General features: G+C 45.9%; 1 protein-coding gene across 1 annotated transcript in view; it reads left to right on the top strand.

Annotated features, from left to right (window-relative positions):
• LOC138510659 (long-chain-fatty-acid--CoA ligase ACSBG2-like) overlaps positions 1-16,972 on the top strand; it is a 508,494-nt gene that overhangs the window by 215,426 nt on the left and 276,096 nt on the right. The window contains exon 5 of the mRNA XM_069626444.1: positions 16,782-16,931. Within this exon, the coding sequence (XP_069482545.1) occupies positions 16,782-16,931 (150 nt within the window). The remainder of the gene's footprint in view (positions 1-16,781; positions 16,932-16,972) is intronic.

Below are 16,972 nucleotides of genomic sequence, written 5' to 3'. Positions count from 1 at the left end.
CCCTAGCAAAGTGTCACTACCGTGCCCACACCTCTTCCACCATGTGCCTTCTGACCAGCAAATGAGCATTTACTAGCTAAGATCGCTAAGCTCATATTTAGTCACGTTGGCTAAATATCCAGAAACCACTTGGACACCTTTACATTGGAACTGTCTCGGCCCGAACTTTGGGATACACCATCATACACCTACTTTGCCTAGACTCTCTTGGATGCCTATTCGACACTGGCCACGCTCATCCCATGTATCTGCTCTCAATTATATCACTGTCTGCATATGCCTCACCCAATTCACTGCGACCCAATGGATCACATACAGCTCATATGCCTTCATTTCTCTAATTTGCTGTGCAAGCTTCTGTATTACTTAAGGTAACGTGATGACCCTTGTATACGATCAATCCGCATGTTATTGTATCATACCACTTTTGCATCTGTGATTTGCTATGTATGAACCTGCTCTCATTCAAGCTAACTGATGTGCCTAGTGCATAGCGTACAGTTTGCATTGCGCCACTCTGCTTATGTATTTCTAATTCAGCAGTGTGTCTCACTCAAACTACTGTAGGTCACGCGACCTTGCATGATTATTCCTAGATACATCCTTTACTTATTGTTTAATTGCACAAGTCTTGGCATGCTGAGAACCTTACTGCTTGAACTGCATGAACCCACTGCTGATCACCCACTATCCGAACCTTACTAGTTCAGGCCTGTTGACTACCTTGTATATCATGAGCCCAAGCTATATCACTCTACACGAGTGTATGCCTGCTGTACACTAGCTTAGCCTGATTTATACTCACCCAGACTTGACTCTACTATGGCCCACATCAGGTGCACACCTTGCCCCCTAGCAGCCAGAAACAGCAGACTCTGGGCCAGACTACCTCGTTTATATGAGCCGCGTAGCTGCAATAAACAGCCATGAACAGAATAAAAATACCTCCAGGCTCAAACCTACACTTAGCCAAGACGCTGAAAACCCACATGGAACCTTGATCTCAGCGCCCTGTTTGCCTCACAAGACCAAAATCAACACCACTCCACATAAATCCCTCCACAACAGATCACAGGATCCTAATAACTTCACTACAATCTCCAGCGCTTTGATCAACGCCAGTTCGCTTGTGGCAGATGCCACCGAAATAGCAGATACCATCTCTACGGAGGACCTTGACATCCTAGCTGTCAAAGAGTCATGGTGGCATGATGCAGCTGGCCCAGCCCTTAAGCTAGCAGTACCCGAAAATTACCAAATATTCAGAGCAGATAGAACTAATGCCAAAGGAGACGAATTAGCCCTCATAGCTAAATCTGACCTTGACAAAAGACTATCACCGTCACCCCCTATTAAATCCTGCGAACTGCTCATTGCCAAACTCCCTATCTCCAACTGCCGCACTCTAACTATCTACCTACTCTATAGACCTCTGGGTCCCATCGGCCCCTTTGAGGAGGATATATCCAGTATTCTGTCGAATAACGCTAAAGACTCTTCACAAGTTTTATTACTGGGTGATTTCAACCTTGGTTTCAATGACCCTGCAGACAAAAAGGCCTAGGCAGTAGCCAACATTTTATCAGAACAAGGACCCACACAAAGATTATCCTCACCTACCCACGTCAAAGGCAGGACCCTAGACTGGATGGGGGACCAGAACTGTGAAACTTCTATTACGAGGGTTACTCCTCAACACTGGACTGATCACCATCTGATTGCCTTTTCCTTAGCCACACCCAGACAACCGATCAAAGATAAAGATATGGCACCACCCCTTCCTACTAGAAGTAAAAAAAAATATCACACCGGAAAGACTACTACCATACATCCTACCATTGCTCAGCTCACTCCCAAATACTTCTGACCCTAACATCCTGGTTAGAACACCACCATGTCTAGGGCTCTAAACATTATTGCACCTCTTAAAATGCGTAGAAGCAAACAGCGCGCACACCGTAATGCCTGGTTCACACCACATCTCAAAAACCTGAAATTACAAAAAAGAAAATTAGGAACCTTATGGAGACACACTCCCACCGATGAAAACAAGTTGCTCCTAACCAACTTTGCTAATAACTACAAAAAGGAAATCATTTACACAAAAAAAGACCTGTACAATGAAATAATTTCAAATGCCAGCTCCAATACTAAAGAATTATTTGCGATACTGCGTGGAATGGAATCCCCAATTCCCCCCCACAGACAATGCTCCCAAGGATAAACCTTGGTGCACAAGCATACAGAATGCTCTAGCTAACAAAATAACATTACTTCAGAATAAGATTGCAAACAAAAAAGCCTCCCTGCCTCATCTTGAGTCACATCCAACCATCCTCTCTGACTCCCCCAGCACCTCAGAACCATTCAGATTCACTTAAGTATCCATCCTTGAAACTGAAAAAATTATCTTATTTCTGAAACCTTCCAACTGCCAGGGCGACAACTGCCCAGCCCAAATAATTAAAGAGTCAGCAAGAGACCTTGCACCATTCATTTCCAAATTAATCAACGCATCGTTCGTTACTTAAGCACCTTCAACGACTAAGAGAAGATCCAGACCGGAGTCTTCTTTCCTTGAGCCTGGTGGGGATAACCAGCTCATCTTCTTCAGCCAGAGGTCCCCTTCGTGGTCGAAATCGCTGCACACTGCTGTAGTGGTCTGGGTAGCCACCTGAAGAGCCTCTCCTGTTCTTAAGGAGCGCGCCTTTTATTCATTGTCGCTGCTGCCGGCCTCATCTATGTGTGGTGTAGACCCCCTTCATCGTCCTTCTTCGTGCCAAAGCCAGGAATCATGGGTCTACAGGAAACTACCAGGAACAACTGCTGTGGTACCAGCTTCTTCTTTGAAAAGGTACTGTGTCCAGCTTGAGGAATCTTGGGTGAAATCCCTATTTCCCGCTTATAAGGCTTGCCCTTATTTTTCCCTCCTTCTTATAACTTTTGCTTCTGAACATTTGACAATATCTAAAGTACCCTTGGCAACTTTGAATCGCGAACTATCCGACTTGTGATCCTCGACACAGGAACCCGGTTCCACTTGACACTGGCTCCGGCCTCTTGACTATTGCATTTCTGTCCATGAGTGTTCTTCGATTCAGTTTGCCTAACCAACATATTGCCTATGATTTTTGCCCCCAACTCTCTCTGGGTATCTCAGGTGCTAAGTGTGTTTTTGCCCCAGTAGTATTTCTTGCCACGGATATGCGTTTATTTAGTAGACCGAACTGTCAAAAAGTTATCGCAATCGTATTCATGGTAACGTGTATTGTTCCATAATAACGGTTCTCTCAAACACAGGGTACTTACCCTGATCCATACCCTACAAAGTGAATTGGTCAGTTGTAGTGTATTTAACGTGTGGTTTTAATTTTAATAGAAGTGTTGTGTTGATAACAAATGGTTTTAAAATAAATGTACTTATATTTTTCTACCGGAAACCTTGAGTCAGTGTTTGCTTGAGTCACAGTAATTGTGGTCCCTTTGTGTAATCTCTTCTACTGCTCATATACTCTTGAGATAAGCCTGGCTGCTCCGCTACTGCTACCACTTTAACATAGTAGTACAGGCTTGTACCAAAGGTAAAACTTGTATTGCCACCTGTAGTCTTAATTGTGTGTAGTGGTCCCTAAGGGCGCTGCACAGGATTCTGCTTAACAGAAGGTATCAAGAATAGCATGGGGTTTTGTTCCAGGCTACCGCTGGCAATGATGGGCAGGGCGGCTTTGATCAAGATGGTAGTTCTGCCCATATTGTTAAATTTTTTGTAAATATCCCATACGCGATCCCCAAACGCTTTTTTGTGGAACTCCACAGCCTATGTAGGGGTTTCATATGGCACAACTCCAGAAATAGGGTGGCCCTCTGGAAACTACAAAACACGCGTGATAGAGGGGGTATAAACCTACCGAACTTTGAGTTATACTATTTGGCGGGACAGCTTCAATGTGTGGCCAGGTGGTTGTCCGAAGAAGAAACGGCCGAAGCCAGGCTCTTGTACAAGGGCCCCGCCCCTTTCTTTCTTAGAGAGACGGTGTGGTTGCCTAAATCCAAGGTGCTGGGAATGGCGAGACTGCTGGTGCTAGGATGGGAGATATGGCACAAAACAGGGCAAATGTTGGGAAACCCAACGCCGTTCTCCCTGCAGGTTCCGTTAGTGGCGCTATGCGGTGAGGACTCACAAATGATAAAAGGGATCTGCAGATATTGGGAACCAATGGCCCTGGCGACCCTCAGAGATGTATGGCAGAAGGGGGTGGCACTAGACTTTCAAAGATTAATGGAGGACACTGGGGTGCATAAGGACCAACACATTACTTATACCAGAATTATTAGACGGGTGCGAGAGAAATGGCCTGAGGCAGTGCTTGAGGAACTACCTGATGCAACCATTGAGACGATGTATGACATTTCGGAGGGTGGGCACGAAATATCCCGACTATATCAGCTTCTAGGGACTATGGTGGGCAAGGAGCTGCTGCAACTGAGGCAATGAGGCAATGTCGGATGGGCAATGGGATAGAGTTCAAAGGTATAATAAGAAGGTGTCCCGAAACGCGAGGTTGCAGCAGATTTAGTTATATATCACTCATAGGGCATATATGACCCCCAGAAAAATTGCCAGGTTTGGAGGCCCGGTGGCACAGAAAAGCCCACGGTGCGGGGAGGAGGACGCTGGGATGCTACACATGTTTTGGGCTTGCCCGGAGGTGGGTAGATTTTGGACAGAACTGAAGACACGCCTAGCGGAAAAAGGGATCACATTGGATGTAGAGTCAGCATGGGCATGCATGCTGGGGGGTTTTACCAGACCACGCAACCTGAAGCACATTAGTAAGATGAAAGATCTGGCCTACATCCTGGCCAAACAGAGAATTGCAATGTGCTGGAAGGCAGCCCAACGGCCCAGAATTGAGATGTGGTGGGCGGACCTCATGAAGTGGACAGAGGCAGAAACGGCCGCTTGGTATGAAGCAATCAGCAGAGTGGGGGAGGAGGAGACGGGACCCCTGATAGCATGGAGACAACTGGTGGCCTCTATGGCGGGACCCGCCCAGGCCAACCATAGTGAAGATGACATGGGTGAGATAATCGAAGTAGATACGCCTGAAGATTAGTAAGTCAGTGACATGGAAGCAAGGGCTCAGGTTAAGGGGGTGGGAGAGGGGAGGACCGAAACGTTTAACATGTAATTTAATGATGTGAAGCTTAATTGAGGATGTCCTCAACGTTTGTAATGTTTGGAGTGTTGTTAACAAATAATAATACAAAAAATTAATAAAAAAAACAAACTCTTTCCGCGTCAAATATTGTAAAACCTACTGGATGGAATAGCCCCAGACCTTTCCCAGAAATTAAGTCAACGCTTTGTTCCCAAGTTGTTTTATATCTGGTGCAATTAGGTCCAGTGTATTATAAATACATTAAAAATATATATTATATTTAAATCACATATCATGGTAATCTTAACACACCCTGTTTTTGTTTTGTAATATTTAGGTTGGGTTGTAATATTTTTTAAAGAGAATGTGATGTAATTTGTTTCTAAATATTTGTTTGTGTTTGATAGAAATGTGAAATAGTTTTTGTTGAATTACGTCATTAATGTGTATTTTATTTGGGCTGCTTTTCTTACTCTATTTACATTTTGCATTATTTATTAATTATTGTTTAGTATCAATTGGATGTTTGTATTTGTGTTTATGTAATGCATGACTATTATAATTTAGATGTTACTAAGTTTGTACATTGTATAACTTGTGTATATATTGATGTTATTTGTTGACATACATGTTACTAAATATTGTTTATTGTATTGTAATAGTTGTTTCTTTGTTTAGTGTATGTTTCATATTTATGATTGCTGTATATTGTATTTCATGTTATGTTTATTGTTACTGAATTATTTATTTGTAATTGTAAAATGTATCGACAGCAAACTATTTGAAGAACAGTGCGTTGAAAACAAAGATTCTAGTAATGACAAATTAAGCCTAAGAAGAAGGTCACCTGGTATATTGAGGTGCAACGCATTGAAGAATTGGATAGCTGTGTGTACCTATTACTGGCTAGTAACGTGGAAAATGATATGAGTCCAAGAATTATGAACAAATTCAGTATTGGTAAGAGATTTATAAACACCTATACATGCTACTCTATAGAGGGTCAATTTACCGTATACAAATCTAGCATCGTACCGAGACTTGCGTATTGATTCAAGACCTACTCGGAAAATTAATGAAGATGGCTTAAAATGGTGGGAGACAAACTGTGGCGTGCTGTGTTGGTATCTTGAATACAGTACCTGTCAAAGCGATAAGAATGGAGATCAGTTTGTTCTCTGTCCGCAATCTTGTACAAATTAAGGACAATCTGTTATATTTAAAGATGATGACCGACAGTGAAAATTCCCTGCTGAAAATAATTGGCACAATGTCATAGGAGGATGCTTATAGGTCGACGGTTCTTGTGAAGTTTGTTATTGCGTGTCTTGATTTCCATGACCAGAAAAAAACAACAGGGTAAATTATGGCTCAGAGAGCCAGAATGGCAACTGCCTTCCCAAACCGTAGGGAATTACTGGTACACAGGGAACGGTTTACTGGGGAAAAGGTTCATCAACTTGCCGGTAAGGGCAAGACCAAACAACTAATGATATTTGTATGGACCGTGGTCCTGTTCTCTTGGACACAGGGTAAGAAGCTGGTCTGATGCGGGGTGAAAGTGAGGACAACCAGCACAAATATGTAAGAGTGCGAGAGGGGAATTCAATCTCGTATTCTTAAATCTAGGCAGCTGGCAATCATAACTGCAAAGATTGAGGCATTCGAATAGTCATGTAACTTTATTTTAACACTAATGACTAGAGAGTTCCTTGCAAAAGGGTGGCTGTCCAAAGGGTGATTGCCATAGTACCAAATAATCACTAAAAAATGCACTGTCCCACTTATTGTGGGATGGGAAAACCAATACTTTTTGGGTTTTCTCTCAATTTCATGCAGTAACCCCTATTGGTCTTGGGGGTATCATAAAATGTTGTGGTGGAGCCACAACGGGTAGGGTCGACCGGTTTCGATGGTTCATGACTGATTACCGACCATCTTCTTCAGGACAAGGTCAATCTTCATGTGCTATTGAATAGTGTCTGTCCTCTTAGTAGGGCAGCGATGGCAGGCTGCAAGTAGATCCTGGGAGGGGAGACACAAGAAACATAATTGCAGCGAGGGCATGAATTGGCCTCTAACTGCAATGTTGCAACAATAGTACATCCAGAGTGCAGCTAAAGAACCTGTTACAAGGCAAGTGAATGCTAACACAAACAAGGTGCTCGCCAATTCAGAGCAAGGAGCCAATCTAATGGTGGCTAAGAACATAGTCAACCCCGTGGGGGAAGGAGGGAAAGGTGACAGGAACTGTGCACGTGAGGAAAAAGGGTGGGGGGAAATGGGGGGGTGGGGGTGGGAGGGGCGGAGGGAAAAAGAAGGAATGGGAACGAAAATTGGGGTGTGCGGGGAGAGGGACCTACCTGGAGGGGATAGCTGAGCTATCCAGGAGGTCAGCTAAGAGCCGGAAATGAGCTCTCTCCAATGGCGTACCTGCGGAGAAAGCGAGGCTGATAAGGGACTGGATGAGCCGGGGAGGACGCTGAAAAGAGCACGAGGAAAATCGCATACCTGAAGAAAATCAGGGCGAGCACTGAAAAGCTGCAGCCTGCTCGGTCCCAAGGCTGTAGGTGTACTGTGCGGCTACAGCGGTAAATACCTGCTATGTCTGACGCTGCATGGAGGCGTGGCACCGTTCGTGAAGGGCACGTGAGCCAATCGGCTTTAGCCACGTCACGGGCGTCTGAAAGGATCAGTGGCCTATCACAGGCAAAACCCGGGCAGAGGTCTAAATCGCGGGCGGCCAATCAAAACACACGTTTGGGAAGGTGTGTCTCTGTTACCGGGCTGGGACGGGAGCGGCCATGTATCGAGTGAAAAGGCTGGGGAAGAGCCGAGCAAGGCGTGACAGAGATGACATGGGCACGCGTGGAGCCAATCATCGGTCGGTGGGTGTGTGTATGAACAGGACCGGGCTCGTGACGGGGCGGGCAGGGGGAGAAGGGACGAAACTGCGTTTGGGCCCACGGGGGGGGGGCTGCGAGGGAGGTGCCTAGATCATGAGTAGTGAGTGTGGGGGGTGAACAATGGAAGGGTGCATAAGCGGTTCAAACCTGCGCAAGGGAAGGAAGGAAAAAGTATTGGTGATGCCAGGGAATAAACATTAAACAATAATAAAGGAACTGTAAAAAAAACTGTAAAAAAACTGGTGTATAGGATCCCCGAATGAACCAGATGGATAGATCAAAGCAGGGGCCGGTGAAGAAAAGTAAACAAGGGTAAAACAAATGAATGAGGGAGATGAGTAGAAAAAGGAGACATAGGTTAATGGACCAGAATAACATGTAGCAAAGAAGGAGGGAAGACAAATTGCATCAAACATTGCATATGTTCTCCCATTAACCACACAGATACATCTACCAGTGGGTAGTGATTCGTGGAAAATCGTGGTTCAATGTTGTAGCACCGCGAGTTCTTGCCACTGCATTGCTTCATTCAACCCTTGTTTGCAGGTGTTCAAACGGAAAATCCACTTCTGTTCTTGAGTAAAGAGTATGGCATGGTAGTTACCTCCTCGCTTCGGGTGTTTTATTTTTTCCAAAATGGTCCATTGAAAAGACTCTGCTGTGTGTCCTTCCGCCAGAAAATGCAGAACCATAGGTGCTGTGAGTTTCTTAGTGCGGATGCAAGATCTGTGTTCAATCATCCGTTTCTTCACTTCTCGGGCAGTCATCCCAATATAGCGCAGGTGGCACGGACAGGTAATCATATAAATTACTCCTTTGGTATTGCAGTTGGTGAAAAATTTCTGAATCCAAGGAGTGGTCCAGCCAATATCCAGACTGGTGCTCCGAACTGTCTGAGTACACATTGAACAAAGGCCACAAGGGCTATGGCCCACAGGGTTGGTCTGGTTCCATAGGGTGACCTGTGTGTTCTTGGCAGTGTCCGTATCTGGCTGCACCGTTTTGACGAGAGTGTCTCTCAGGTTGCGTCTTCTTTTTAGTGCAAACCGTGGCATGGGCATGTTAGACACACCTGTGTTGAGAATAGGCCATAGAGACTTAATCTCCTTTTTGATTTTATTAAGTAAAGGAGAGTAACTCAGTACAGCCGTGATAGTTGTCACATCTGGGTCCTTCTGGTTTTGTTCAAGGGTACATGCGCGTGGGATGCTTCTGGCCCTTCTGTATGTATTCCGGACAATCCTCTGCGGATAGCCTCGTTCGATGAGTTGGTTTCTGAGAGTCTTAGACTGAGCAGTGTAGTCTTCCGTCCTACTACAGAGACGGCGGTACCGCAAAAATTGGCCAAACGGTAAGTTATCTCTGAGAGATTGGGGATGGTAGCTCGAGTATGCAAGGAGGGAATTCCTATCCGTGTTTTTACGGTAAACTTTAGAGATGAGCCCGCCTTGTGAGGCCATAATCTCTAGATCCAGAAAGTGGGTCTTGCTTCTGTCTTGTTCCATGGTGAAATGCAAATGGATGTTGCGTGTATTGAGCCATTCATGGAAAGCCGAGAGCTCTTCGTTACAGCCTCTGAAGATGATAAAAATGTCATCTATATAGCGGTGCCAGATGAGCAGTTTGTCACGAAAAGGATTGGTGGGAGAATATATATGCTGGAGCTCAAAGGAGTTGACATAGAGATTGGCCAGACTCGGTGCGAAGGTCGCACCCATAGCAGTACCCGAGATCTGTTGATAGAATTGGTCATTGAACATAAAGTAGTTCTTCGTGAGGGCTATTTCAGCCAAGGAGGATATGAAGGTGGAAGGTACCTCATGGAGGTCGATGCCTGAATCAAGGAGATCTTTGAGCATGGTAAGAGTTTCTTGTTGCGGGATTTTGGTGTACAAAGATTCGATGTCAATGGTGACTAGCCAATCAAGTTCTGGGTTGAATTGTACAGAGTCAAGAAGAATGAGCATAGCTGTGGAGTCTTTTACATAAGATTGCATTTTTGGAATTTCATCCTTAATGAAAAAGTCTACGTATTGAGATAAAGGTTCCAGAATAGACTGAATCCCGGAAACAATGGGACGGCCCGGAGTGGGCAGGTTGGTTTTATGTATTTTTGGAAGGGCGTACATGGCTGGAGTCCTTGGATGCAGTGGCGTGAGGAAAGCTGCTTCCCTTGGGCTGACATATCCTTCTGCTTCCGCTTCTTCAATGGTAGGGGCTATCAAAGCCTGCAGGGAGGCTGTTGGGTCACTGCGAAGTAGTTGGTAACTGGAGGTGTCGCAGACCAGGGCTTCCACCATATTATTGTAGTCGTTGGTATTCTGAATGACTATAGCTCCTCCTTTGTCTGCCGGTTTGATGGTTATGGCTTGATTTTTAGCAAGGGCAGAGAGGGCATCAAGTTGGATTTTAGTGCAGTTGTTGTGAACGAATGGAATGTTATCTTCAATTTCTGAAAGTTTTTTCATGAGGGCTTGTTCAAACGTGATGGATTCGGCCGTGTACGCGCTTGATGGTACGCAAAACTGTGAGGTGGGTCTAAGACCAGTGACATCCGTTTGTGGATTAGATTTGTCTTCAAAAAATTGCTGCAGATGTATTTTCCATAGGAGTTGATAGCATTCGATCCGGGTTTGAAAAGGATCGTATCTTGCTGTAGGTATGAATGAGAGGCCCTTTTGCAGGATCTCTTCCTCTGGTCGAGTCAATTGATGCGATGATTTGTTCATAATAAGGGAGGTGGGAAAGTTGTTGCCTGTCCTCTGCTGCGTGTTACAACCGTCGGCTGTGGCGGTGCGCGCCATCTGGGTCCGCGTGGCCCTCTGCCTCGTTGGCCTAAAAAAGGTGCCGCAGGGGTGTTGTGTGGTACAGGGATGTTGTAATGGACTCTTGAACCTTGACGTCCATAGCCGCCAGAGCTGTTACCGGAATTAGAACTGGAGTTAGACCATGACCTGTTTTGGCTTTTCCATGACGCCATTGACTGGACAGCGGACCTCTCTGAAAGTTTCATTATATTAAAGAAGCTGTTCACAGAACGGGCCTATTGGTTGGACAGAAGGCTAAACATTTATTACTTATCATCTAAGAAAACATATATGGAGGATATCAATTATTATTATCATTATTATTATTATGGTATTTATTGAGGGCGGAGCTAGCTTCGAGAAGCAACGGAGCGCTTTACAGAGTTATACACCAATACAGGTACATAGCGGAGTGCTTTACAGAGGTGTACAATATTACAGATGCATAACGGAGCGTGTTTGAGTGGTAACAACAACAGATATACAGAGGGTAGTAGGACACAGAGGAGGGGTACAGCTGTAGCAGGTGGTGTGGAGGAGTGGGGCGGGCGTCATCTAGCGGGTCAGGTAGCACAAGGGTGATGTAATGGCCTTGGTGTTTTGGAGAGATTCCTTGAAGAGGTGGGTCTTGAGTTCTTTTCTGAATTGTAAGAGCGTGGGGACGAGCCTGATGCCGACGGGGAGGAGGTTCCATAGTATTGGGGCATAAGCAGATAAGGCTTGTTTAATAATACAGCTTAAGCTATCCTTGTGTGTAGCTCAAACTGTAGCACTGTCCTTCTAGATATGCTCCTCTAAATAGGCTATGAGTTCATTAAGTTAGGAATGTGTAACTAATTGTTTTGATGAATCGTATTTGATGAATTGTATTTTAACTGATCTCTACTGTATGTCTAGATTTGAAAAGTTGTATTTAACAACTAAAACAAATAAAGGTAAAACAAAAACAAAAAATAAGGCTTGTTTTCTGGTCCTTTGTTTTTTGCAGTGGTGGAATTCAAGTCTGCACATGTCCTGGATTCTGGTGGTACGCTATCCACCGGAGCTGCTGAGTTTCTCCATGAGGTAGCTGGGTGACTTGAGGGTGACTGCCATATAGATGATGCAGCAAGACTTAAAGGTCACTTGTGCGTGCAGTGGGAGCCAGTGAAGGTCAATGAGGGCCGGGGTGTTGTGGTCGTATCTGCGTAGACCCTTGATAAGGCATGAGGACGCGTGTAGGAGACTTCTCAGGGGCACAAGGCAGGATGATGGGAGGCCTTCGAGGAGTGCATTGCCCTCATACCGCGCACAGGTGCCACTTGTGTGGTCTCTCGTTGCTCTGGCTTTTCTGTGAAGGTAAGAGGGGGTAGGTTAGTGGGAGGAGTGGTACATATAGCAAGGGAGCTCTGATGTGCTGCTGGCTGCTTCAGTTCAGATGTACCATTCACTGAGCTTGGGTGCGAGATTCAGGAGGCAGACATCATGTGGTGTGTTGTGCAAGGTTGTGTGAGCTATCTCGTGTTGCGGTGTTGTGAAGAGCGTGCGGTTTGCTGTGCTGAGGAGTTCTGGTTGTTTTAGTGCAGTATGTGAAGGTGTGCGGATGGTTGATTGTTAGTAACAGTTTAGGTTGTTGATGACAGTGGCTGATCTTCTTCACCTTTTTCGGTTTATTAGTTGTTGCATTTTACTTTCTTCCCACCATCCAGGTGAAATAGGAGCAGTGCTTGAATGGTGGACCCAAAGTTGTCCGGAGGGGGGAAGGTCTTGACATTTTGCAGGAAGGAGAGCTGATACCAAGCTGCCTGAGTTTTCTTAGCTATGTGTGTCTTAAAGGAGAGATGTTTGTCGATGTGGAACCTGAGGGACTGGGCACAGGAGGTGAGCTTGGGTGTGAAGCCCTCAGAGTTCATGGTTGATAACCAGGTTTGTATGTCTGGGTGTTCGGGGTTGTTGGTGTGGGGAAGGAATTCGTTCTTAGAGGGGTTGAGCCTCAAGTATGCACTGGACATCCAAGACTGGATCAGCGAGCGGCAGGGTTTGAGCTTATGGATGTCCTTGATGGAGTCACTCTTGAGGAATAGTGGTGTGTCGTCATTGGTGGATGTGGATGTTGTGTGTGGCTAGGAGGGCTCCCGGTTGCTTCATGCATAGATTGAAGATCACTGGCGAGAGGATGGACCCCTGCAGGACTCCACAGGTGACGGCTAGCATTGGCGCTGATGTAGGGTGTCTGTGAGTGCCTGGGTCTACAGTGTTGAAAGAACGGCCGAGAGTTTCAGTTGGCAGGTGCGTTGTTTCAAAGGTCCGTTTTGGTCCGTGGAGGCTGATAGGGTATGGTGAGTGCTTTCCAGTAGAGAGTTGCTGTTCGGTTGGGGGTGTTCGATCCATGTAAGGTGTAGGTTGGTGAGGTCTTCTGTAAGGGCTTCCACCAGGTTTTCTCCTGTTTCCTGTTGACTCTTTTGCTGAGGTTGAGTTCTTGCATGTATCAGGGTGGTGACGGTTTCAGGTGTCGGTTGGCGAGGTCTTCTGTAAGGGCTTCCACTGGAAAGTTCTTGAAGGACCTGAACGTTTGTTTTCTGGGTTTCTGCAGGGACGCTTGACTTGGGTGGTGTGCAGGATGTTGAAAGGCACGGCTAGATGGTCAGGCCAGTCAAGCAGGAGAGGAGAGTTGTAGTGGAGGGAACACAGTGCAGTGGTGATAAGGTCGAGGATGTCACCTTTCTCTTGTGTTGGGTCTTTCATGTGCTGTGTGAGGCTGAGGGTGTCGAGAAGGCTGAGGAGCGCTTCCTTCATTGGCTTGGTGGCCTTGTTGGCTGGTAGGTTGAAGTTTCCTAGGAAGATGTTGTTTGTGTGCGTGATGGACATGGTGATGACCAGGTCGGTGAAGTCATCCATGAAGGCGGTGTTAGGTTTGGTTGGTCTGTAGATGAGATGGGAGGTGACTGTGTCCGTCACGGAGAGCAGGAGGTGGCAGGAGAGGACTTTCAAAGGAGTCAATGTTGTCGACATCAAGTATGGTTGCAGGGCCACTAGATCTTGTGTATGAATACAAGTGTTACGCTCACCTGATTCCCACAGGGACATCGATCTGGACTGGCCTGGTGCCACGTAGAGCCGAGATGACTGACTGGACAGACCCACTTAACTTCGTTTGTCGGCTCGTATGAATATCTTTCTGATGGTTTGGAAAGATGAGCTCTCCATCCTGCATCGAGCGCAGGGGCGCGTAGACGACCAGTTACTTCACTGGCGTGGAGGAATTGGTGAGTTCCAGTATTGACTCTAGAATCCAATAGTTTGTAACAGTTCAAATGTCTGATCTTCACTCTTTCCGATTCCTTGTAGGTTGCCGGTTTAACCACCACGAAGAGTCCAAATGGCAGTTGGTAAGAGTCAGGTAAGTCTATAGTGGTTTTCCCCTTAGGGGCCGGGGTACGGCGATGATGCAGAGTTAACTGCACCGACCCGAGATGAGGTGAGTACCCCCCTGCGGTAAATCAGGTAAGTCTTTGGGGGGTAGCTTGTAATGTCCAGTGGTTTCCCCTTCGGGGCCGGGGTGCGGCGGTGATGCAGAGTTAACTGCACCGACCCGAGATGAGGTGAGTACCCCCCTGTGGTAATCCGGTAAGTCTTTGGGGGTAGCTTGTATTGCCCTTTTGCATTCCCTTGCTCACCTGGCTTTTCTTGTCCCCTTAGATATCGGAGAGCGGTTGGGAAAAGCAGAGTTCGCGATGGAGTGAGGGAAAGCTGCACTGGATGGTGAGTTCAGCGCAGCGCTGCGAGGTGCGTGGCGGCGCGCGTGCGATGGCTCCTTCTTCAAGATCGACGGCGCGATGGATCAAGAATTCAGGTAAGGTTTCAAGTTTAAACCTCTTCTCCTTCTTTCTTTTCGTTTCCAGGTGGTCCAGGACTGAAGGGGGCGTGGCTGAAGACTGGAAGCTGCTGGAGGCACAGTGAGCATTACGCTGCTGAATGCAGAATAACGCGAAGCACGTGCAGCTGTCTGGGCGTGGTTTAAATAGCCTTGGAAGAAGTCCCAGGTAAGTATTCTTCCACAGCCCCCACCCGAGTAGAAAGTAGTCCCTTAGGTAAAATAGTCCCTCCTAAGCCTTGAGCATGCTCCAAATGGCATGATGCCTGCTTCCGGGGTTGCTGGGCCTGGTCTGGCTTCCCGGGGGCAGGCATCATGACAACAAGGCCTCTGCCTGTCTTGTTCGGTCAGTCTCTGTGTTCGATGCTTTAGCCGTCGGAGACAAGTATGTCTACGATGTGGGTGGAGGTGGGTGTCAGCCAGGTCTCGGTGATGAAGATGATGCCAAGGTTGTGTGTAGTGATGAGGTCGGCGATGTCTGCTGCATGGTTGATAACGAAGCGGACATTGGTGTGCGTCTACTTCCATTTTGTAGACAGGGAGGGGGTGTTGATGGGCCTGAGGCTGGTGTGGGTGACGTTGCTGCATTGTGGAGTCCATGCCTTAGAGGAGGGGCAATGTCGTTGGCATTGCCAGGTAATGGTGGGGATGGCCTGTGGGGACAGAGGGCGAAAACAGTTGTCAACCCGTGCTTACCTGTTGTCTGAGCAGGGGTTCGGGCACTGGTTCCTGCCGGTCTGAACAGGTCCAAGCAGGAATTGCCCTGAAAAGTATAGTTTCCCTTATCTGTTGCCATTTAATTACTTAATATATATCTCAGAATCTTCCCTAAAATGATTTAATCAATTACCTGCTCTGGATTACCTGCCCACGAAGCATGATACCACAAGAAGGCCTCACATGCATAGCTTGTCAGATTGAGTGGGACACTGTACGACATATACTTACACAGTGCCCCGCGTCAGAGGTTTATAAAACTCATTACTCCAAGTATGCAAGCAACATTGCATATAATAATTCTGATCAGTTTTGGTTGCGTGTGTTTGCGGGGGATTATGTAATTTTATTGAATATGACATATCTAGTTTACGAACATTTTGAATCCAAGGTATTCACATTATAAGACAAGTATATGCATTTCTTATGTTGATTACTCTGGATATGTGGTTATCTATGTATATTTTGTATTTATACTGAGTTGCACTGTATGAATTCTTTCTTTTTAAGGATGTATTTTATCGTTATGTGATAAGAGGAACTGTTATTTTTATATTATTTTGTGGTAAGGTTTGTAATAATAAAAACTATCTTATAGGGGCACTCCAAATTCTACTATGTATCAGTGATCCAAAAACTACTTACATCTTCCTAAATCTTCAAGACTAACTTTTGGTGCTGGTGGGCAAATGTTTTTTCTAGCAGAAACCCAGTATCAAAATGAATAACGCAATCACAGCAACACGTTTGTTGTGAGCTACTGCACTCCTATTGGGTAAAGATACTCTTCCTTTATGAATAGATGAATATCAGTCCCCATTATTCCTTTACATTAACAACATTTCAAAATGCAACACTTAGTCTTATTTAATGGTTGATTACTACATTGTTCACTGCAGGTTATGGGTAGGTGGGGGACAGCAGAATTACCACTGGCAAAGTGCAATTTTAAAACCACCCAGCCAATAAAAATTCCCGGACAGCAAAACACCTGCAACAGCGACTTTTGCTTAGCAGGTGAAATTAGTGAATTGGTACAGAGGTTGCCATTTTGTCTGCTGAGTGAATTGTTGCTGTTTTGCCCCTTTTAGTTCTCGCCTCCTTTCCCAAGATCATAGATCATGATTTGCCATATTCAGAAAGGAGCCTGTAACCAGCAGTCTAGGCACAACTCTCTCAAACACGTTATCCCTGTTTTATTACCCTCTCTTGCCTTCCTCCTCGAGCAACTTTCCTCTGGCATCCATTTTTCCCTTGTTCTTCTCATTCCCTCTTATCAATGCTTATGGAAAAGCCGAAATATTTGCTTTGCCAATGCTTGTTTTTCTGTCTGCAGTGGAAGGAGTTCATGCGGTTTGGGTCAGATGTGACAGATTCTATCCTGGATGACGTTATCGCCTCCCAGAAGCCCAACCAGTGCTGCATGTTGGTCTACACATCGGGGACAACTGGGGGGGCAAAGGGGGTCATGTTGAGTCACGACAATGTGAGTATCTGCAGAGAACGTGCCTTTTCTCTTTTGATTTG

This window comes from Ambystoma mexicanum, chromosome 6p (genome assembly GCF_040938575.1).
Source record: "Ambystoma mexicanum isolate Mex_15411 chromosome 6p, UKY_AmexF1_1, whole genome shotgun sequence".
In the NCBI taxonomy this organism is placed as follows: Eukaryota; Metazoa; Chordata; class Amphibia; order Caudata; family Ambystomatidae; genus Ambystoma; species Ambystoma mexicanum.
This window is presented reverse-complemented; position numbering and strand designations above follow the sequence as displayed.